This window comes from Lissotriton vulgaris, chromosome 1_1 (assembly GCF_964263255.1).
Source record: "Lissotriton vulgaris chromosome 1_1, aLisVul1.2, whole genome shotgun sequence".
Lineage (NCBI taxonomy): Eukaryota > Metazoa > Chordata > Amphibia > Caudata > Salamandridae > Lissotriton > Lissotriton vulgaris.
In genome coordinates this window covers 1,809,605,250-1,809,629,874 of record NC_141685.1, presented here as the reverse complement: position 1 = coordinate 1,809,629,874, position 24,625 = coordinate 1,809,605,250, and the positions used below count along the sequence as shown (strand labels likewise).

General features: G+C 44.1%; 1 protein-coding gene across 4 annotated transcripts in view; it reads right to left on the bottom strand.

Moving 5' to 3' along the window:
- The window catches only part of CHPT1 (choline phosphotransferase 1), a 492,288-nt gene that overhangs the window by 339,878 nt on the left and 127,785 nt on the right, over nucleotides 1–24,625 (bottom strand). For all 4 annotated transcript variants that reach the window (XR_015295551.1, XM_086919155.1, XM_086919153.1 and 1 more), the window contains exon 3: nucleotides 16,114–16,255. Coding sequence is in view for 3 of the 4 variants with exons in the window: in XM_086919155.1 (XP_086775281.1) it covers nucleotides 16,114–16,255 (142 nt within the window). In the remaining variant the exon portion in view is untranslated. The remainder of the gene's footprint in view (nucleotides 1–16,113; nucleotides 16,256–24,625) is intronic.

Genomic DNA, 24,625 nt, shown 5'->3' with positions numbered 1-24,625 from the left:
ACTAAGACAAAAATGGCACCCTATGTATTGGCCATCTCCAAACGCCTTAGATTGATATAATTCAAATAGCTCTATAGATCTCTATTTCCACCTCTCCAGACTGTGTCAGATGAGCTGGGCTTCACCCCCCAACTGCCTACATTGCAAGCCTGCACTGGGCACGTTCATGCATACTACCAGGAGTTGGCAGGTTATAACAACACTGTGGGACTGATACACAGATACCTAAAAGAAATGATTAGGCACGCCATTCCATTCCCCCAGATCATAAGATAGCTGTACCAGGAATAATTGATGGCTGGGAAGGAAGGAAGATTTCGAGGTCGCTGGTGGAGACTAGTCTCCATTCTCATAGAAGCAACACGCATTGGCAAAGCCAATAGGTTTAGCCTATGTGAAATCTACTGGCTTTGTCTATTTTTCACATGTTCCACAGCAGCCTTAGCTGCTATGAAACATGGCGTACAGGAAAAAAAACCAAGCATTTGCTATGAAGCGGGCAGCATTGAATGAGTCATTGGGCTTTCTTTTTTTCCCTTTAAGCCATGTTGCACAGCAGCCGCGCTGCAGAGCACATGCACAGAAAGACAGCACAGGGACGCTTAGGGGCAGAGGGATGTCATATGGTTACTGCGTTTCTATATATTGTGTTAAGTTAGCATGAGTTTATTAAATGTTTAAACACCATATTTTCCTTCGGCTTCAGTTTGCGCTCGACACCTAATTGTTATTGTAGCTTTCAACCTAGACGAAAGATGTGATTTATTTGAGAATAATATGTTATTGCTCTGATATCAGTCGTGCCTGGTACACTTGGTACAAATGTCTGCACACTGAGAACTGCACCCTCTAAGAATAACCTAACACAAGGTTGCTGAAGGCCTGATCCTCGCACCACATTAGACATAACACAAATAATGTTGCTGCCAACATTGGGCTCTACTCGGGTTTAAGATAGAGTTGCAGGGAATGAATCAACACACTTGATGCTTCGCATGCAGAGAGCTGGTAGCTGTTGATGTGATCTCCTCCTACTGAGAATTAGAGGTATGGGCCCGCCCTGCTAGAACCCAAATGAGACCTTCTTAGATATAATATAATATTCTAAATAGGGTGCGCGAAATATAGGTGATATAGATTTCTATAGATTTTGCATTATAATATGCTATCACCGTTCGCTTATTATGGACTGGTGACTATGCTGCTAACTCTGGTTTTTATAATATGTATGTTGTTATTATATAAGATACTGCGTTTGAGAACTTTGCATTGAAAAATAAACATTTCAAACTTGCACTTGTGTTCTTTGCCTCCCAGTTTCGGTTTGTAATGATTATATAACGAAAGAGTGTTCATGTGTTCCACGATACCTGAGGTACCCTAAGTTCATGTTATGGATTGTCTAAGTCATTGGGAAGTTATTACTACCGGTGAGACACTGTAGCTAGCTTGGTAAGGGGATTTCTGAAACAAAGGTGAGTTTTGGGTCACCCTAACTCACCCAGGTTCTAGATCTCTGTGCACAGTTCTGTGGGAGAACGGAAACCCTGCTACATGGCGCCCATACGTTGTTGGCCTTATATCATGACACTCGAGTAGTATATCATTCAAACCTTAACACCTTCATTCCCGTTTCCGGAAAACGGCAGTGTCGGAAAAAACCTACCTATTTTTTAAATAGGTCTTTTTTTCAAGCTTGAATCTATCTGTAAACGGTTTCTTTGAATTACTACCCAGTCGTGCTACAAAGTAATCTTTGTTTTTTCACTTTCCTGTGCTGACATGGCACAAGCCGTGGACATCCCGCAGCATAGTCACATTGCGGTGCGTGACCATTTGCGGGCTTATAATGTCCCTGTTGAAGGCTTGGCTGTTGTTCTAGTGGTGAGTGCAGAACATGCTAACCCATACGAACTATTTTATTCGTGGGTGACATTTCCGGCAGTGAACGCTAATTCTGGTGTTTTCCACTCCTACACTGCTACGGCTGTACCGGCGCCGTATGCTCCGTACAGGGCACTGGAGGTTCCTATTGATGCTTGGCAGCATGGAGTTTGGTTTGGTGGCGCCCTACCACACGCTTTAACCGCTCCGAGGTTGGGTCCTTTGTCCATTCCGGGCACTCCTTGGCCCGCTTTAGCTGGATTCACTCCTCACCCTAATCGAGCCACTTGTGGCATAGCTGATCTGCGGAAACTTCATTAAGTTGCAGTGGCAGTGATTAGGGCGCTTGTTCAATACACTGGCCGTAATGTTCAAGACGCAGCCCCTAGGGGTGCGCAGCTTCGTGCAGAACAGGCTGGTTTGAAAATCAATCCTGTCATGGTGAATTCCGTGATGGGCAAAAAGCCCCAGGACAAGGATGATTTTCCTTTCTGGCTGGCTGAGAAGTTCGGCCAGCTGGAAGCTGTGTTTCCCAACACGAGTCCTGGTGATAAGCACAGGATTCTTACACTAAGTTTACCGAAAGATTTGGCACCTGAACTTGTTGACTGTGAGACCTGGGGTAGGACTTTTGCGGCGGTCTATTCGAGGTGCTATGGTACCACGTCTGTGACCAATCTGGGTGCGGTCCTTAAACGTGTTCAGGATGAACACAGACCAGAGTCGGCGGTCGAAGTGGGTATGCGCCTGTGTGGCACCTTTGATATTGTTTGCGATCTGATCCTTGCGAATGTCAAGGGGGATGCAGTGAACTTTCAGGTTGCTAACGCATTGGAGTTGGTTCCCGAGGCCGAGAGAGCCCGTAGGTTGGCAAGGATAATTGTGGCTGCTTATAAAACGGTTGGCCGCAATGCGAAGGGGCTTAAAGTTTTTCCTGATAAGGAGAAAAAGCCCCAGGGTCAGTCTTCGGATACTAGTGGTCAACAAAAGTCCAAAAAACAAAATTGGCCTAAAAAACAGAATCAGGGTAAGCAACAACAAACACAGGTTTCTGCTCCTGCATCTCCGTTGCCTGCGCAGTCAGATCGGGTTTATGATTTGCGCGATCGCGCAATGATTAACGCTCTCCTCGTTCCTTTCAGGACTCATCGGCTCCGTCAACCGGTGGTGGAGGGGGCGGCAGGGGCCGGGGTGGCCAGCAATGACGTGGTCAGCCCCGCCCAAGAGCCGGTGGAGATCAGCAGGAAGGCGCTACGCCGAAGAGACCACAGTTTGCAACGAAGAAAGTCGCCGCCCTGACAGCACATCGATATGCCCCAGATAGTGAGAACGCGGCTTCGGAATCTGACGTGGGCTCTGACCTTGCTGGACAGCGCAGCAGAGATTACCATAGTGAGAGAAGGTGACAGCGACTGACACTTATGTTGTAATTGAAACTGCTGATACGCATGTTGCTCCCCCTGAACGTCTTTTTGAAATTGTCCTGTTAATAGAAGGCGAACTGTAAAAGGGGTATTTTGGGAAAATATCTCGTCTACGTATGACATTTTGCTTTCGGAGGCTGACTGGCCCCCACCTTTTGTTCTGGCAGCTCCGCGAGGGGAGGAGGTAATCCTACCCAGTTTCGCGCACACTGTACCGAGAGTGGAAGCACTGCATTTTGCAGAAGAGTGGGCTCTGGCGCTTGCGCCGGCTGTGTACCGCAATCAGTGTGGCTGGGATAAATTGTCTCCAAGCCACGAGATTCCTTTACGGTCTCAGCCGCAGCCTCAACCTCAATATCCCATACGGCGTGAAGCCAAAGCTTCAGTCGCGGCTATCCTTGAACAATTGGAATATCAAGGTGTAATTGAAACGTGTGTGTCACCGATGAATAACCCCCTTTTTACTGTAAACAAGCCGGACGGCTCATATCGTTTGGTTTTGGATTATAGGCATTTGAACTCGCATTGCCGTAACTGCGCAGTACAGAATACTCATGGCTCTGCGTTAGTGAATAGTCTTGAGCGTAAACGGTTCAAAACCACGCTTGACATTTCCAATGGTTTTTATGCCCATAGATTAGACGGTCTAAGTTCCCAATGGACCAGTTTTACATGCGGCGGTGTGCAAAAAATGTTTCGGCGTCTCCCAATGGGCTATAAGAACAGTCCTGGAGTATTCTCCGCCCGCATTGTCTCTCTTCTGGAGGGCATCGACCCAGTTGCTTGTTCGTATGTGGATGACATTTATCTCACAGACGACGATCTTTGGGAGCATCTGTGTCGAGTAAATAGCATAATTTGTAACTTTGCTGACATAGGTTACAAGTTTAACTTTGCAAAGTCGCACATTGCAGAGTACACAGTGTTGTTTCTAGGTTGCGAGTTTAACAACTAAGGGAAGGGTTTAGCACCCCACTTCCTGGAGAAGTGCGCACAGTTGCGCTCTCCGACAACACTGAAAAAATTACAATCTCTACTGGGCTTTTTGAATTTCGGGAGAACTTACATTCCAGAATATGCCCAGCGTAACAAGCCTTTGTATGCTTTGATACAACCATCTTTTTCCAAATCATGCTGGCTGCCTGAGCATTCAGCCATTCTGCAGTCTTTGCAGGCTGATTTGCTCGCTTCTGAATACTTACAGACTCGTGATAACCAGACCAACCTGGTGATAAGAATTATACCTGGGGCGGTGGGTTTCACATACCTGACTTTTAATGAGGGAGATACAGTACCTATTGCTTACAAGTCACACTTGTACACTTCGGCTGAATTGCGTTTTTCCACTGTGGAGAAAGTTTTAACTGCTGTACAGGTGGCGATTCTTAAGGAACGTGCACTGTCACAAGGAAAACGCATGTTGGTTGTTACCCTGTGTCCGGCCTTAGAGGCGGTTACGAAAGCCAGTGTACCTAATTCCAAAGCTTTGCACCCTCGGTGGATTCAATGGGCTGCATCCTTGACGTCCCAGGATGTCACGTTTATATTTGACGCCACTTTACGGTCGCAGGAGTACTTACAGTATGAATTTTTTCATCCTGCTCCATTAGCAAGGCGGCCGTTGGAGGATTTCCATTGCATCATTTACACTGATGGTTCGGCGCAGGTTGCGCATGGCTCTAAACATGCCTACGTTTCCGCTTGCGCCATTGTGGTCGGGGCCATGGTGAACGATGAGTTCAAGTCCAGTGTCGTGCACATGCAGACACTTGGGGACTGCACCGCACAATTAGCAGAGCTTAGGGCTCTGATGCTTGCGTTGGAGTACGCAGATCCTAGTGTGACAACTTTGATAGTAAGTGATTCTTACTACTGTGTCCAGTCTTACAATGAGAACTTGTTCTTTTGGATTCAGAATGAATTTCGTGATTCCAAAGGTAGCACAATAAAACATAAAATGATCTGGGTCCGAGTGGCGGAACTTAAAAAGAAGTTGCCACTCGTGTTTGTGATTCATACTCTCGGCCATCAGCGAGTGGGGGTCCACGCTGTTGGTAATTCGCTTGCTGATGAAGCAGCGAAGTCAGCGGTATCAAAATACTTAGTTGCAGCAGTCACGAGGTCCAAAAGCAAAATAGATGATGACATCTTGGCAGCTGTTGCTGCAACAGAGAAGGGAAGTAAATATCCTGCGGGGTTCCCTTCTAAATACACATACCACTTAAGTCCCGATAAGGTTCCTTATGTGAAAATTCCTGATGTTGGTGAACGTCTAGTTCCCAACTCGGATCGCAGGGCTACTTTGATTACAGCGGCTCATGAAGGTGTGGCGTCTGCGCATGCGGGTGTCTCAGCCACTGTAACTCAGCTACGACAAAGGTTCTGGTGGCGGGGACTGTACAAACAGACGCGCGATTATGTCCTTCAATGTGACATTTGCCAGCAGATTAAACCTTCAACTGCTGCGCGTCCGCCTCAGACACAGTTGTACATCTCGAATAAACCACGTGGATGCGTTTATTTGGATCACTGCGGTCCATTTTCTTCTGATACTGCATACAAATACATCTTAGTAGCAGTTGATTCATGCACACTCTTTGTGTGGGTATGGCTACATCGGAGCGCTGATTCACGGACTGTCATTAAGGATTTGCGAGTCTTTGTGGGAATTTTTGCCTGTGGTACCTTCCATTCGGACCAGGGTCCGGCTTTCGCCTCTAAGGCGTATAAGTATGCTATGGTTTCGTTGGGGGTCCAAGTCAAGTTTTCGAGTCCCTACAGGCCCGAGGGCAATAGTGTAGTTGAACGAATGAACCGCGACTTAAAGCAATCTTTGACAGCTCGAGTTATAGGCACTGGTAGAAACTGGTTAGCCCACCTCATGGGCGTGCAGCGTGCGCTTAATAATCTCCCTAGAAGGTCTCTGGGTGGGCGGACCCCATACGAAATGCTCTTTGGTATCAAGATGTATGTCCCTGACCTCGATGGGCTAGACTGCAAGGCCCAGGCCACGGCCTTTGACGTAGATGAACATTGCAATGTTTTACAGAATCTACTAAAGACCAGAGACAGTCTTGCAAAGGAACATTTGCCCTCCACATCGGATGATGCGCTGCAGATCCCGGAAGTTGGCTGGCTACCCCAAGTTGGAGAACTGGTTCGAGAGAAGATCGATAACAAGAAAGAGTTTGGTCCCTCATATCGGAAACCGGTTCGAGTTCTTGGAGTGAAGGGCACAAGAACAGTCATTTTACCACCACTTCCAGGTCGTAAGGAAAACAGATTTATTTCTAATGACAATGTCAAGACACACAGGGTGGCCGATTCTTCATAGCATGACACCGGCTGTATCCTGTCCTTCCATGGTGAGGCACTCTGTGCTGGCTATTACATCTGGTGCAGAACAGGAGGTGTCCCTCGAGATGCCTGCCATATCCAGTCCTTTATTAAATACTATTCCTGTTACTAACATTGATGAGCTAAACTACACCTATCCTGCTGATTTATCGATGCCTGATTTACAGACTCGTTTGGCCGACCAGTCCAGATTCTCTTTTGACTCTGTTTCGGAACTTTCAAAGAAACCCTCAACTATTGCAAAATATGCCACGTTGTTTAAAAAACATTTTTTAATTCCCCCTTGGACATACATTTGGTTGATCTTATTTTCATTTTACCTTTTTATGTCAATTGGTTTTGTGTTTTATTTTTTCCGCCTGATCGATGGTCATTACGTTAAAGAAAGAACAGGAATTCGGTACCTTAATGGAACATTGGCCCCTCTTTCCTCTTCACATTCAGCGCACAGACTGAAACGAAACTTAAATACAGTCAACATTACAGCTTGGCCTGTCCTTGATGGGATTGTGTGGGATGCGGTTAGATTTCAAATACATGGGCCCACTGAAGTGATTAATGTTCCGAATGTGCTTAGAGTAAACATGGGAGATGTGATTAAACAAAATATACGTTCTGATGATTGGGATATTCAGGCCGTAGAAGAATTATTTTCTGATTTAAAATATTATGCAGCTTTTGATGCTGAAGACTTATATTTAGATTCTATTAATTATGGTGATTTGTTTTGCTTCCAACATTATGGTAATCATTTTCTCCATAAGACGAACTCCAGGAGGGTTGCTGTGAATTACACGCAGTAGGAGCACTGCCCAGCTCCTTTCATAGGAAGCTCCAGTACATTTCTGAAAAAATACAGGTATTTTACAGATTTTAATCAATCAAATCCTGAGTCTTTTTACTTCAGAATGACAGAAAAATCCATGTCCAAAGTTAGACTTACCGATACAAAGTTTCTGTATTCGAAGTCCTTTCTAGACAAGTTGGCTGTAGATTGCTACGAGTTCTGGAAGGGAATAATTGACCTTAAATCGGTTTGGGGTACCAAAGATTGGCAGGTACAAGGCACTGAGGCTTTGCACCGCGCATGTCTCATCCCGAATCACATGTTGTTTCTAAATTCTACTATTTCCCAAACAACATGCTTTGGATTGGCTACTTCTAAAAGATTAAATACACCAACTATCCCCGAATTAGAAGAATATTCAGGTTGGGGTAATTTTTCCGAATTGTCTATTCATGAGATACAATCTCTACTATGCAATTCGTCCTTTAATGTATCCAGCTTGGATCCTAAAGGTTGGCTGTTGTGGCAAAAGAGTTCTAATTCTTGCCAACGTCGATTTCTAGGGTTGGCTGAAGGGTTCACACAAGTGCGACCAGATCCCCGTTTTGAAACTGATTATACTGTCACCACTTACTCTGTAGGGAAACTGTGTCAGAATTGGTTACAACATTCCACGTTAGCTGCAGTTAAACTACATCTGTCTCAGTTGACTGAAAATGTGGATTTAAACGATTTTATAAAAGGCCCAGTTAAGGGTAGGTCTAAACGGTGGATTTATGCTGTTTACAATGAAATTTGGAAAGTGTCTCAAGTTGAGGCTGCTAAGCGCCTAAGGGCAATCGACCAAGCAAATTTGGAAAAGGTACTTGCAGTGGTCGATAACAGTATTAACACGCTTTCTTCCCGAATTTACACGTTAAACAATATTGTTTCTTCTGTTGTTGACATTGTGCATGACGAAGTGTCCGTATTATATCATGGTCAAAATCAATTGCGTTCTGTTATGCAGTTTGCCTGGACACTACAGACTCTGAAGTCTGGTCGAGTGCCTTGGAGTTATATGAACGTCTCATCATTATTTGCCCCGTTTAATTTGACTGACAAGCAGCGCATGCTTTCCATGCGAGACGCATCATTTTCTATGTTACACATTGAGAAGTTAGAATCTTTGCCTTTCTCTGTGGCTGAGGCGGCTGCTGCTACATGGCTTATCCATGGTATTATTACTTTGCCATTTGCTCTGTATAAATTTACAAATTGTATGAGATATATTGCTATAGGGCGATATGAACCACTAGGAAGTGCTTTCCTACATGAGACATGGTCTTTACCATATTCATACAGATGTCTGAAAGAGGGAAAGGAGGTGAATCTGAATGGTGAAGAATGCACACAGTCGCCTGACCGTTCACTGATATGCAGGCACATCCAATTACATGGTTCTTGTAATCAGGACAGACCAAATTTAGCCTGTTTTAAAAGGCACACCGGTTCCTGCAATAGTTCCCACATTCACTTTGTTGTCTAACGGTAGTTATTTACTTTTGAACAACGAACTGTGTTGTGGGTTAATGGTCGGTATCGCATATGTGGTTACTGTATCAGAACGTGTGGTGTGTTGCAAGAACGTGTTATATCCACCCACGCATGGGAATTCAGATGTTTCCATTTGGCCAAGAATTCCAACCTTGAGAGCGGACTTCAATGGTTTGAGCCGAATAAGAGCACTATTGTCTCAAAAACAGGTGGCACTGAGCTCGGCCCGCGAAACTTATGTCCTTTACATAGCTAACACACGCACAGAGGTGCAGGCACTTTTAAATACTGATTTGCGGTTTCATTTCTGCGAGCTGGTTCATCAAATTTTCAATGCCTCCTCCACAACTGGCCTAGCACATTTTTTTTAAATTGGTTAGCAGTGGTCTCGTGACTACGTTTGAAAAAGTATTTGGTATTATCCCTGCGTTCTTTCATTCTATATTCGCAAGCTTGTTTGGAGGATTTCCTGTTTTGCTGGCTTTGGCTGCAGGCGTTCTGGTGATATTTTGCTTTATTAAACATGGATGCCCATCCTGCGCAAGGAAACGCTCAGCCCCTACTGATGCAGTTTCGCAACCGGATGCTTGATTACTATGGCTCCTTACCGCTTGCGACTTTAAGCACGGCTTTTGGATTATCGTTCCGATTTTCCTTTTTCACATGTGTCCAGCCTGTGTTTCATTGCCTGAGCTGTGATTTCGACTGGGCCATTGATTTGTGTCTCTGCTTACCGACTTCTCCTGACGTCGATTTTGATCAGCTAATGAGCCCCGTAGTTGCTCACGAGTTGGTTTGTTCTGGCGAAAGGGTTATGGCAGTGGCAGCGATGCATGGACTAATGGGTCAGTGGGACATATCCGCAGCGGCGCATGACTTTCTGGCACATAGCGTTCTCGAGAACCCACTGAGTTGTCCTCTGATGTTGCTAGAGGATTCGGTGCTGGAGGAGCACGTATGTTCTTTCCCATTACTTAATTGGATGGCTGGACTGTTTTCGGATGATGACAGTGATTTCATGTTGGAAGCTGTGGCTACCTATTTTGCCTATTCTATCCACCCATGAGTGGCTTTGGAGTCTTTCACTATTATGGCACGTGACTTTTTAGTAATTCTGAATGGTGCCTTTTTTATTACGAACATTGGACTTTGATATGTTCTGGGCCTATGATTTTATAAATGGCCTCAAGTTCAAGTTTTTTTTTTTTTAATATTTTTGTGTGGCCACTATAGGCATTCATACATATTTTGTATTAATGATTTTTATATACATTTACATACATTTAGCTTGGCTCAATATTGTTGAAGTCTGCTTTCATGTTTTGCCTTTCTTGTAGTATTGGCTTATTTTTTCCTTTTTTTGACCGTCCTCGGATCATTGGGGGGGTGTCATATGGTTACTGCGTTTCTATATATTGTGTTAAGTTAGCATGAGTTTATTAAATGTTTAAACACCATATTTTCCTTCGGCTTCAGTTTGCGCACGACACCTAATTGTTATTGTAGCTTTCAACCTAGACGAAAGATGCGATTTATTTGAGAATAATATGTTATTGCTCTGATATCAGTCGTGCTTGGTACACTTGGTACAAATGTCTGCACACTGAGAACTGCACCCTCTAAGAATAACCTAACACAAGGTTGCTGAAGGCCTGATCCTCGCACCACATTAGACATAACACAAATAATGTTGCTGTCAACATTGGGCTCTACTCGGGTTTAAGATAGAGTTACAGGGAATGAATCAACACACTTGATGCTTCGCATGCAGAGAGCTGGTAGCTGTTGATGTGATCTCCTCCTACTGAGAATTAGAGGTATGGGCCCGCCCTGCTAGAACCCAAATGAGACCTTCTTAGATATAATATAATATTCTAAATAGGGTGCGCGAAATATAGGTGATACAGATTTCTATAGATTTTGCATTATAATATGCTATCACCGTTCGCTTATTATGGACTAGTGACTATGCTGCTAACTCTGGTTTTTATAATATGTATGTTGATATTATATAAGATACTGCGTTTGAGAACTTTGCATTGAAAAATAAACATTTCAAACTTGCACTTGTGTTCTTTGCCTCCCAGTTTCGGTTTGTAATGATTATATAACGAAAGAGTGTTCATGTGTTCCACGATACCTGAGGTACCCTAGGTTCATGTTCTGGATTGTCTAAGTCATTGGGAAGTTATTACTACCGATGAGACACTGTAGCTAGCTTGGTAAGGGGATTTCTGAAACAAAGGTGAGTTTTGGGTCACCCTAACTCACCCAGGTTCTAGATCTCTGTGCACAGTTCTGTGGGAGAACGGAAACCCTGCTACAGGGACAACACATCAGAGAGGGGGAGATGGGCGAAGGTGGGGAAAAACAATAGAGGGCAGGGGTGGAAATACAGGCCAGATACAAATTCATGGTTAGCACCTGGTTAAAAGATCTGGAGTTTATTTTATTTACAAATCATTTAGAAGGTGCCCTCTATGTGTGGGGAAGGCTTATGGAGAACCTATGGAAGTATTTTTTGGAACAGGAGGATAGGTCCAAAATTTAACAGGTGGGGCACAAGCCAGTAAGGCCAGGTACCTTTTGCAAGACAATCTTTATTTCCAAAAGAATGCTGCTCAAAGCGCAACGTGTCCACCAATATAATCCTTCTAAAACTACCAAAAAAATGACCGGGAGAAACAGACGGAAAGAAAGAATAAATAATGGGCCACAATCTTTCAGTTACTAAAGGATTCTAAATAAGCGCGATTTTGGGCCCACATTAATAAACTAAACAATTGTAACATGGTCAGGGAAAATTGTGTTTCTGAAGCAGCTTGGGTGCGCCATATTGTTTAGCTGTATGTGGAGCAAACTGAAAATCCAATAGAGGCTTTAAAGGAAATTTGGTGCATCTGATTCAAGTCTACAACATCAAGAAGATTTGGAAGCTGGGCTGGGCCAACCTGAGGAAGAGACCCACGTGGTTCAGGGCACTTTAACAAATAGTGGGGAGGTGGAAAAAGTACTAAAAAGTTGGAATCCAATAGAGCCACTGGCCGGAATAGCCTGCCAGCTGGCCTTTAAGGAGGCACATACAGGTTGAGCAACAGTGTTGTCAGCACTTTATAACTACTTTTTTTTAAACGCTAATATACCAGATGGCTGGAGCGGATCAATTTTATGCCTTATATTTAAGAGCGGGATCGGACTTCGGCCGCAAATTATAGATTGGGCGCACTACTTAATATTGAGGCAAAAGTCTATGCCCGAATTTTATTAGAACATTTAGAATCTTGGGTGGCTGAGGAGGGCATTTTGCCATTCTTTCAAACAGGGTTCAGGGCGGGGGCATCTACGGTAAACAATATTCAAGCTCTCTCTGTCCTCAGACACCAGGCCCTTCAGAGGAATAGACCATCTCTCTGGTCCTGTTTTTTATAGATTGCAGCGCAGCTTTTGATAGAGTGAATAGGGCTATCCTCTGGAGGAAGCTTGTGGCGTGGGGTATACCATCGAATTTGTTAAGAGCCATTATATATCAATATAGAGAGTCCTGGGTTTGGGGGAAAAACTAGTGCAACAAGGGTAACATTTATACACAGCAGATCTAGGGAAAGCACTGGACGGATGCAGTTTGGTTCCCCCTAATCTAAACTCAGTCCGATTACAAATAATTCATTATGCTGATTATATTGTGGTTATCGATCATACCAAGTCGGGTTTGTAAAGGGCTTTTTAACACTTTGGGTAGATTCAATAAGGCTAACCTTCTATTGGTAAATCAGTCCAAAGCTAAAGTCCTGATATTCGGAGGTTACTGAAAGAAGAAGCTTGCAACTTGGCAATTGGAAGGTAAGATCATTACTACAGAAAGGTATTATAAATATCTGGGTGTGTGGTTTAGTGAATATGGTTCTGCTGCTGCCTAAGGTAAAGATCTTAACAAGAAACCAGCAGCTATTACTTATGGAATTGGTCAACTGAATCACTTATTAAGTCGTGCTTATGCTTCCCCTATTTTAAGAGTAATAAAGGCAACCTTAACCCCAGCCCTGCAGCATGGTCATTTTGCTTATCATGGTGCACTGGATGGTGCGTTGGAGCTACGTCACATTAGAGCATGCATAACAAAATTCCATCAACTGCGACATGCCCAAAGCTCCAGATTAAGGCTTGAGCTAGGATTAGTATTTCTAGCAATCGAATGCTAGGCATCCATGTTAAAATATTTTATCAAGTATAGGACAGCTCCCAAGAATTCAGTAAAAAATCTTTTTGAATCGATTCACGAAAAGCCTGGTAAATTTGGTATAGACAACTTAATGAGGCGATTCTGTTATTCAAGATTGAGGAGTCTGCCTTGGGGGGCGGTGATATCCCTTACCGGGCATGGAAGACGGCTATTAACAAGCAAATGAAAGAGTCTTCCTAGGAACAGGACTTGTGTACCGTTGAGTGCCAAATATTGGCACATCCCCTAAAGGATTCCTATCATGTTGGGAAGCCGCAAAAATATTTTTCGTATCTCATTAATGCAAATACTCTGGATCAAATCCTCTACATAAGCGTGCTTGCGCTACCAACAAGAGGTTTTAACCCACGCTGGGTTGGCTTAGGGGGGCAACATCAATTGCAGGCTATGCTACAATTATTGAGAATCATGGTTTCATTTGTTATGCTGTTTTTCTGCCCTAGATCGTGAAGGGAGACTACTGTTAAGACCTATTTTTTGGCAGAGGGAGTTCGTTCTTGTGCACAGGCATCTTCTTTTTGCTTCACCTGGGGGGCTGGGGTGATGTGATAAATTTGTAAATATCTTAAAAGAATTATTGTCGAAAGCCCGGGAGATAGCCTCTCCACCTAAACAATGTCAGTTAACAATTACATCATTTACAATAAGTACTGGTCCACCTGCTCAACAATCGGAGTGTTGATAAGAGCGGATATGGAGGAAGTTATCCTCTCAGATGGACGGAGCCATCAGTGAGGTTTAAACCGTCTTCGAAGGAATATTTGGCATTTTAATGCCCCTAAAAGAAGATTGCTTTGGGCATTTTAGGAGTACCCTTGTATTTTGGCATTCCCCTCTGGAGAGGGAGGCATCAGGAGGGTAGGTCTGAGGTCTGAGGTAACAGGAGAGACAAGTACTAACCATTTTTGTCCTCCCATATAGTACTGCTCTATTGGTGCCCATGGTAGGGCTTTAGGCAGTAGTGTAATTTGGTTCACAGTAATTATAAACCAGACCTGTGTACATATTGCTGACTTTGTATTATGAGCATTTTATATTGAATAAGAATTTTAGTGGTCATGTTATTATGTTTTACTTTTATGAAGGAAATTGCTCATTTACATTGGGCTAGATCCAGGCACATGGCATTTTAATAATGCATATTACGCAGATTACCTGAATAATAGAATATCGCTGATTTTATTGTTAATTAAGCACTTGAAAACTTATAGTATGTTGATTTTACTTTTGTTTATTTTATTATTTAATTGTAATAGTTTTACTCAACTATACAATGTACTATATACTTACTTACAGGCAGGATGAAGAAGAGTTACCTTTGGACATGCACTGAATAAAATGTCATGCCCAAAAGTAACATAAGAATCCCTGCAGGAGACTGTGGCCAGTGGAAGGACACTGACCACAGGAAGCTATACTTGGCCCATGCTCCACAGCATAGGCGGAGTCTCAAAGCCCAGGACGAAGCCAGAGATGAAAAGGAGGCACTGAACAACTGTAAGTAAAGGAACAAGAGTGACTTGGGAGCCACAATAGTAAGTAAAGGTAAGTCATTTTTTAAGAACAATAACATTCGCTAACAGCATATGCACGCTGTTGGCAAAACCTAAAAAGAGATATTGCAAGGAAAGCTGGAGGATAGCGGATTCTCTTACACTGAGGGAATTGCAGAGTGAGATGGACTGATGTGCACTCACAAAGGAAAGTGTTTATAAAGCTATAGGCTACTGGAAAAATATCAGAAAATATGGTCCTGTTGGAAGAGAGATGTGGATACACCCGAATCATGATTGGGGGACTTCGCTCATCCAGATATAAGAACACCAAAAGAGGATATGCGATGCTAACTGATTCATACCTGCAATGAATGGAACACACTTGATCCTTATGTGTAACTCAGGTTGGAAAATCTACTGGGAACTCCTGACAATCAATTACCAAAACACCTTTGTTTCATCTGCTACAGTGAAAACAAGCTTTATGTTTAGAATATATAGGTGACAAAGAATTGAATGTAACACAAATGTGGTGAATCTAATCACGGTAGTTTTGAGATGTGCACTGCAATGGAATCACTTGTCAAAAGCTGGGTGTAATGATACACCAAACAGCCAACAGTAAATGGTGAGAGAGTAATACATCTTTGAAGGCCACGGTATGTGTATTTCTTCAAAAGAGTAGTGACAACGCTTTGGTTAGCAGCTGTGCAGTAAAGTGAGACTCTAAAAAAGGTGCTGCCCTTTTAAAGGTTTTCCTCAACTGTGAAATAGTGGGGCAACTAAGAGCATGAATGTGGTAGACATTAGCAGACTTGCTGGAAACATTCAGACTAAATTAAAGTGGGACCACAAGGAAATAGATTCTCTTAGAAATTTGGAGTCAATAAAGACTAACGAACAGTGACAGTAATATGTCCCACTATGTTAGTTTGAGTGAGGCGTAATACAGGTGTTTTTTCTTTCAACATGTGGTCTTCACAGTGTGAAGGAAGGCCCAGGTAAAGCTCTCTCTTCATTTGCAGTTGTCAATTGGCCTTAATTCTGTTTAAAGATGCTCAAACTTAACTCTAAGATAAAACACATTACTCAGAGAAGAGTAACAAGTAGTAGTCTGCTTTAATAGTTAGGCACTCCAACTTTGTGTCATATGTAAGAAAAACATCTGCCCCAGGTAATATTTAAATAATTACCTGCTCAAAAACAATTGGTAAAAGTGAACACTGATGCAGTGGGGAAAGGTTACTTTATGCTCAATATTGTCAACACAGTGCCTCCTTTTTTTAAAAGTAATAACTAGAATTCATTGCATTGTCCTCACCCTTCTCACACTCCACCCCTACCCACCCTGGCCCATACAGATGCCACAAAAAAGAGTTATCAACTTACTTTCCAAACCTTAGTGTTCCGGACACATAGGTCTGCCAGTGAGCGCAATAGAACATGAACATCCCAATAAAGTTGCAAAAGAACAGCCAGTCTGGGTTAGTTCCAAGCCGACACGCAACTGTGGTTCCGACAGCAACAAAGACTGAAAGGAAAACAAACTAGTGAGGTTAGTTGGAAACAAACCAGTTTGCAAATAGAAGAAAACTACAGGAGAATAAATGACAAACATATGCTGTATGGTGAGAGATTGAGTACAAATTTGACAGAAAAGCACAAAAAGTTAAACAGAAGGGAGGCAGAACAATTATTCACGAGGGCCTGCACTTTCCAGAGCCCCACGCTCGTGCTGCAACATTTATTTATGGATTTTAAAGCACGCAGGATCCATTTAATAGTAATCAGCCAACTAACATGGCTACTAGATAACGCAGGTGCTGGATCTGCCATGTTTGCCCCTGTAATACACATATATTTAGGTTGAGCTTTGAGACCTGTTGTATATACTTTGTGAGCTTACAGCCAGTCTACTTGTTTGTTTCAGTGTCCTTTAAAAATCATTGCGTGCTAGTGGTGAATCCTTCCTCTTTGTCCCTCTTTTTTAGGTCTCGTCTAAGCCATTCCGTAGGGTTGGTGGGCGAGATTATAGTAAGGCTTCCGAAAAGTCTCCCCAAACTGCTGATTCGAGACAGTTCATGTGAGCCTGGCGCGTGCACATCGCAAGCCACATCCCACACCATGCCTCGGCATCAGACTTCAAAGGAAGCAGCTCCCCCGCCCCTCCCCCCCAATCAGACTTCAAAGGAAGCCGCTCCCCCGCCCCCCGCGCAATGCCAGAGCTTGTTTTTCTCGTGTTTTTTTTTTTGTTCTTTGCGGCCCGGCCGCGCGGCCACTGCGCTTCATTCCACCTACCACTTTCCACTGACTTGTTCACTTTCCTTCCATTTCTAGCTCCTTCTCTCAGTCAGTTCAGGGATGGGGAATTCCTATCTCCCGACGACCGAGACATCAAGATTTCTAAGGAGGGCAAGAGGTTTTAATTTGTATTTTGTCCAAAGGACAAGTAGACAGTCTTATCTGTAATCCGATACAATGCTGTTCAACCCTGTTGGTCACAGCCATGTTAATAAGTAGCTCTGAGCAGTTTAATGGCAGTGTAAGGGTCAATGCAAAAGCTGGGGCCTGCACTTTATTTTCCCCAGCACAGAAGAATAACATGATAAAGCAGAACTCAAAGTTGCTGCCAGCTCCAAAGGCTCGTGTGGCTCCCTGGCCCGCACCTGTTCCTTTTATTTTCTTTCAGCATGAGACAAACATCATGCTTCTGCAGCTCCAGAACACTCGCAGCACTGGCATGTAAGAGGCTGCTTTATCTGCCTCTTGGCCCCTTGCTCTGACTTGAACTGTATGACCCCTGCCTTTTAATCTCTGCTCCACTCTTGGGCCTCATACAGCGCCAAGATCCCTGTTCATCTTCAACTCACTTTGCTTTCCCTTCCCATGCAGCTTGTGCGCCCCCTTCTTTGCAATTTGCCTTTCCTGTACACCTCCTATTTTGCTATTCCTGTACACCTTATGTTTCACCCGGTGCCTAAACCTGCTAATCCCACCCCACCACCCTCCACCGCCCTCTCTGACAGCCCTTACCCGCTCCCCTTAGCCTCTCATATCATACGTCATCCAGGGCTTACATTAAAGCTCATACATTTCTCCATGAGGCTTTCATGCAGGCCTAAGGCCACCCCCATTTCTATCCTTGCACTAGGCCCTCCTCTCACTTTGTGCATGCACCAGGGGCATTTTGAACACACTGCCGTAGCAACTACAGCAGCTGCGGAGTTCTTCATGGGCCTCTTCAGTCTGCAGGTCCGCACACAAAAGCCCATAATGAATTTAAAAGGGGTGGGTGACGGGGTGAGAGAGTGATAGGGTGGATGAATAGATGCATGGATGAATGAGTGAAAGGGTGGATGGATAGATGCATGGATGAATCCGTGAGAGGGTGTATGGATAGATGTATGGATGAATAAGTGAAAGAGTGGATGATAGATGCATAAATTAATGAGTGAAAGGGTGGATGGATAGATGCATGGATGAATGAGTGAAAGGCTGGATGGATAGGTGCATGGATGAATGGGTGGAGTGAAAGGGTGGATGGATAGATGCATGGATGAATGAGTGAAATGATGGATGTAAGGATGGATGCGTGAAAGAATGGATGGATAAGTGCAAGGGTGAATGAAGGGATGGATTGGGTGAAAGTGGATGGCTCAATGAAAGGTTTGGATTAATGGGTGAGAGAGAGTAGATGAATGAATGGATGGCTGGGTGGGTGGATGGGTGGATGAATTAGTGGGCGGGTAGGTGGCTGGCTGGGTGGAAGGGTTGATGGATGGATGGATGGATGGGTGGATAGTTGAGTATAAAGGTGGATGGAGGGATTAATGAAAGGGTGGATAACGTTGGCCCTGGAAAAGTCCTACACTCCCGGTAAACCTCAACCATACTTGCAAGACTCACTAACAACCGAAGCAAGACAGAAAATTCTGTTTATGCGCCTCTTGGCCCTCAGGATAACGGACTTCAATCCACGCTGGGCACGCCCGGACGGAGCCACTGCCTGCCGACTTTGCAATTATCGCAGAGAATCCTGGCTACACTTGCTATGCTGCTGTACCAAGCTGGCCAGCGACCGACAGCGTCTGCTACGTCCGGCACTACGTATCTTGGGCCACAGAACTTGCAAAGAGGCCTCGGATTGGTGTTTCTCTGAAACCACAACATGTTTACTAGCTAGGATAGGCAAGTTCATCCATCAAATTAAAATGGCACTCGAAGACCAATTAAAGGATACCATCCCAAAGAGCCCTGTGACCCGTCGTCCCAAAGTTGGCAATCCATAGATAATACAGGGAGCTGCCAAAAAGAAAAGGGTTCCATCGGTCAGAGGTATCCAACCGGTGCCGACCCTGGGCCCAATGTAGTCCACAGTGCAACTGAGGATCTCAAACTTATATACGCCCTCCAGACTCTAGTAAGCGAGGTCTCACGTTGACTCTAAATTTTTAATTCCTTTAATAATGTATAGCACCAGTGAACATAGTCCGCACCGAGAACAATTATCGGTACTAATGGGCCAGACCAGTGTATACTGAGCGGGGGGGGGGCTTTTTACTGCATTTTACTGTATTTTATTGAACCAAACTGTATTTTTCTATACTGTAATGATTTTAAGTAATCGCACAGTTCATAAATAAATAAATAAACTGCATTGGATGGATATATGAGCGATACAGAAGATGGATGAGGCGAAAGGGTGGATGGATGAGAGAAAACAAATGGAGGAAGTGAAAGGGTGGAAGGATATACGAGTGAAATGGATGGATGAGTCAAAGGGTGGATTAATATGAGCGAAAAGGAGGATGTGTGGGGTGAAAGGATGGATGGATGAGCAAAAGGATGGATGAGTGAAAGGAAGGCAGGATGGATGAGTTTAATCGATAGGTTTGGAGATGGAAGGATAGGTTTGAACAGTGGCTTCGTGAATGTCCCACTTTAGCAGCTACTGTAGAGATGGAGCTCTTGATGGGCCTCTTCTGTCTGCAGCTCGATAGACAAAGGCTCATAATTAATGTGAAAGGGAGGGTGGGAGTGAAAGGATGGATGGGTAGATGTGCAGGTGAAAAGAGGAGTGAGTGCAAGTGTGGCTGGCTAAATGGATGGATGAATGAGTGACAGGGATGGTTGAGGGATGGTGGATGGATAAAGGATGTTATAATGAAGGAAAAGGTGGATGGATGGGTTACAGGGTGTATAGATTAGGGAGCGAAAGGATGGATAAGTGTAAAGGATAAATAGATGGATGAGTGGAAGGATGGATTGATGGATTAGTGGAAGGGTGGATGGATGAGTGAAAGTATGAATGGAAAAGTGAAAGGGATGGTGGATAGATGGATGAGCAAAAGGATGGACAGATGGCTGAAATGGTTAGGTTGGAGATGGATGGGTAGGTTTGGATATGGATGACCGGATGGACTGACAAATCAACAGATGGACAAACATATTGGTGAAAGGCTAATAGATGGAAGAATGAATGGATGACAATGTAAAGGTGAAATGCTAGATATCAGTGGGTGAAAGGATGAATGGATAGATGCTTATATGGAAGAGGCAAAGCAATTCTAGAGAGGATTCCAATGATTTTATACGCTTGCTTTGTGGCATAAGAGTTTTGGATCAAAGTGGGGAATATTTTAATTTTCTGGTTACTCACTTGGCCTGCTCTATGCTCCTTTCTCTACCTGGGGATTATCAGGTAGGCGTGGTGCTGTTTGCCAGCGCGTTCTTACTAGACAGCTAGTATTAGTGCTCATAAAGGCCACATTGCCATAGAAATTCCTAGCACTGAAGAAAACTACTTTGTAAAAGAGCAAAATGCTGTCATACACAATTAAGCCAGCCGATAGGTAGGAAGAGAAAGCATTTTAATAAAAACAAAAGGTCTTGGTTAACTCAGATTGAATAAGTAACAAAAGTGCACCCATGATATATGTCCTTATATTAATGCAGATTTACGTTTTTCATGAATTCACATGAATTTCCGTAAGTAGGCCAGGAAACTGTAATCCTAGAAAATATTTGTGAATTGCATTTTAGCATGAGAAAAGATGAATGTGCCCCAGTGGTAATCTATTGAGTGTTCACAAGTTCACTTTTTCTCCAACCCCATTTTTCTCAGCCCTGGAAGAAACTTTACTTCTGCTGTTGTCAGCATTAAATTTCCAACCTTTCTCACTATGGGAAAAGATTAGAGAAGAGCTGGTGAAAAACCCCAAAAGTCAAATCCTTATATAGTATTAGCCTGATGTTAACCACAGAGGCTATTATCAGAGCTCTTCTATAAGAGATTCCTGCCATTATTTTACGGCGCACTAGGTGGCACCAAAGGGACAAGTGGATTTTGTTACAGGACAAGTAGATTTATGAAGCTACTTGTCCCATGGACAAGTACATATTTCATTAAATTCCACACCCCTGCAGTTGTTTTTATTGTTTTTGTTTTCACTTTTTCTATAGATCGTTCTGGGTATACTTATTTACTTGTCTCTCTACTTCTTTCTTGGTTTGTGCTCGCAGCGTTTTCCTTTCATCTCTACTTTATGTTCCTTCTCTGCTTCCATCCTCCGCTCCTCCCTATTTCTATTCGTTTTTTCGTCCTTGAACTCTTTGTCCTCGCCCTACCCTTTCTCTCTCCCCCGCTTTCCTTTATTGCTGCTGCCTTCACCACCCTTTTCCTGCTTCATGTATTCCACTTTGTCAATCTCCCCGTCTCCCATTCTTCATCTTCGATGCATCTTTTATTTTCTTACATGCTTTAGGCTTTAGTGTACTTTCTCCTTTCTTCTCCTTCTTCCATATTTTCTACCACTTTATCGCCTGTATTCTCATGTCTTCTTTATTACTGCCTTCCTTATTTGATTTCCTCTTCTTTATTCCACCTTCCTTGTTCTCGCTCCTGTTTTCTCTTTCTTATCTCATTCCTCGTTCTTTGCAACATTGCCCCATCCTCTTCAGTCGTTCTTTCTCTCTGTTCTTCTGCCTTTCTCTGTCTCTCCTTCTGCTCATTATTTCTTGTGTACCCCATGTGCAGCTTCCCGTATTTATTCCTTCCATTCTCTTCTTTCTACCCTGTCGATCTTTCCCCTCTATTACTTCCACCCTGCATGCCTGCCTCTACTGCTTCCTTCGTTCTCTTTCGCGCTTTATTTCCTTAGCCTTTATTCTGTCAATCCACTTCGGTTCTCCTCCCCCCTCCTCCTTTAATCCCTCTCTTCTCTCAACGCCCCTCCTCCTTTCTTCTCATCTTATATTCTTCCTCCTCTCATTTCCTCCCTCGTTTTCCCCTCTCTTTCTTGCTTCCTCCGTTCCTGTCCATGTCCAGCCCCCTCTCCCTGGCACCTCCGACCTTTCCCGCTGCCTCCCGACTGCCCTGACAGTCGGTAACCGATGCCTGCGGGCGCAGAGTCGGGCTCGCCGTGATTTATGCTGTCGGTATAACAGCAGACATACTGCAGTCCATAACTGCAGTCTGCCCCTGATTAAAATTCAGCTCCGGCCCCGACTGCAGCACTCCACAAATGGAATATTCTACATAATTTCCAAAAATGCTTGTTTTTCTTGTTTAAAAAAGTGACCTTGTGTGATGTAACTAGTGTTCATTTAAAGCGCTGCAATACCTTCCGATCGAGTTCAAGCTAAATAAAAGTGCAGAAAAAAACAAACAAGAAAAATCGAACGCTTTAAAGCAAGAAAGGAACACCTCGGTGGGTGAGTCACCCAGCAGGTGTCACGAGGCCCCCATAGGCAAAGCGGATGTTTTTTGTCATCCCCACACCACAGCTCTGCTGATTATCCCGCAGCTAACAGGCCTTACAAGGACACCTCGTCCCCCAGAAAACCCTCGCCCCCCTCTCCAATCTCACACCTCACCAAAGAGCCTTTGATCGGCACTGAACAGGCCAGTGCTCCCCCCTGGGGCACTACCTCCGGCCATAAAAGACCCAAAGCTTTGAAGTAAAGCGCTGCAAACCGCAGCCTGGAACAGGCACTGTCTCCGCACAGACAGCGCCTCCGGGACCATAGAGAGCTACAGCTAGCACGTTCCACTCCAGTGATGTGACTAGCTTATCTCACCCGACGCTGCACAGGCAGAGTGAGCTGGACTGGGGGCAGCTTTATGGAGCGCGAGCTGGACCGGAAGTACACCCGTTACATTCACATTAATTTTATGTTAATATTATTTTTATAGGCAAGGGGAGATCAAGTCATTTGCCCAGAATCACAGGATGTTGAGCTGACGCCGAGATTGGAACCCAATTCCCAGTTCCAAAGTGAAGAGCTCTGGCCGTAGCACCACATCCTCTCCCACATTAGACTAAACCCCCACCCCTTAAGTATTGGCCTACACATTTTGGGCAGTTTCTGAGAATGTCCCATTCCCAGTTACGGCCCAAGGTGGGCTGTAGGTAACTGTGCACACAAGACAGCCAGCAGTTCCCAGAGTGAGAAAAGCAGGCCAGGGAGGCAGCCCCCTGCCCCTACATTATTCCAGCAATATGGAAGGGAACTAGGTGCCCCTCTCAACCCCCAGCCCGTCCCCAACATCCCACATATACTACAAACAATACCACTCAGTGCCACATAATTACACGCCACACAATTACACTGCACTCAATGCAATATACACTCCAAATACCACTCATTGCCACATAATTACACTGCACTCAATGCAACATACACTCCAAATACCACTCAGTGCCACATAATTACACTGCACTCCATGCAACATACACTCCAAATACCACTCAGTGCCACATAATTACACGCCACATAATTACACTGCACTCCATGCAACATACACTCCAAATACCACTCAGCGCCACATAGTTACACGCCACATAATTATACTGCACTCAATGCAACATACACTCCAAATATCACTCAGTGCCACATAATTACACGCCACATAATTACACTGTGCTCAATGCAACATACACTCCAGATACCACTCAGTGCCACATCGTTACACGACACCTAATTACACTGCGCTCAACACAACATACACTCCAAATACCACTCAGTGCCACATATTTACACCCCACATAATTATACTGCACTCAATCCAACATACACTCCAAATATCACTCAGTGCCACATAATTACAAGCCACATAATTACACTGCACTCCATGCAACATACACTCCAAATACCATTCAGTACCACATAGTTACACACCAAATAATTATACTGCACTCAATGCAACATACGCTCCAAATACCACTCAGTGCCACATAATTACACGCCACATAATTACACTATCTATCTATCGCCCTCACTCTATCTATCTATCACCCTCACTCTAACTATCTATCGCCCTCACTCTATCTATCTATCGCCCTCACTCTAACTATCTATCGCCCTCACTCTAACTATCTATCTATCTATCTATCTCTCGCCCTCACTCTATCGCCCTCACTCTATCTATCGCCCTTCACTCTATCAATCTATCTATCGCCCTCACTATCTATCTATCTATCTATCTATATATCTATATATCTATCACGCTCACTCTATCTATCTATCGCCCTCACTCTATCTATCGCCCTCACTCTATCTATCGCCCTCACTCTATCTATCGCCCTCACTCTATCTATCGCCCTCACTCTATCGCCCTCAATCTATCTATCTATCTATAGCCCTCACTCTATCTATCGACCTCTATCTACCGCCCTCTCTCTATCGGTCTATCTATTGCACTCACTTTATCGCCATCACTCTATCTATCTATCGATCGCCCTCACTCTGTCTATCTATCGCCATCACTCTATCAATCTATCGCCCTCACTCTATCTATCAATCGCCCTCCCTCTATCACCCTCCCTCTATCTATCACCCTCCCTCTATCTATCTATCGCCCTCACTCTATCTATCCACTCCAAATATCACTCAGTGCCAC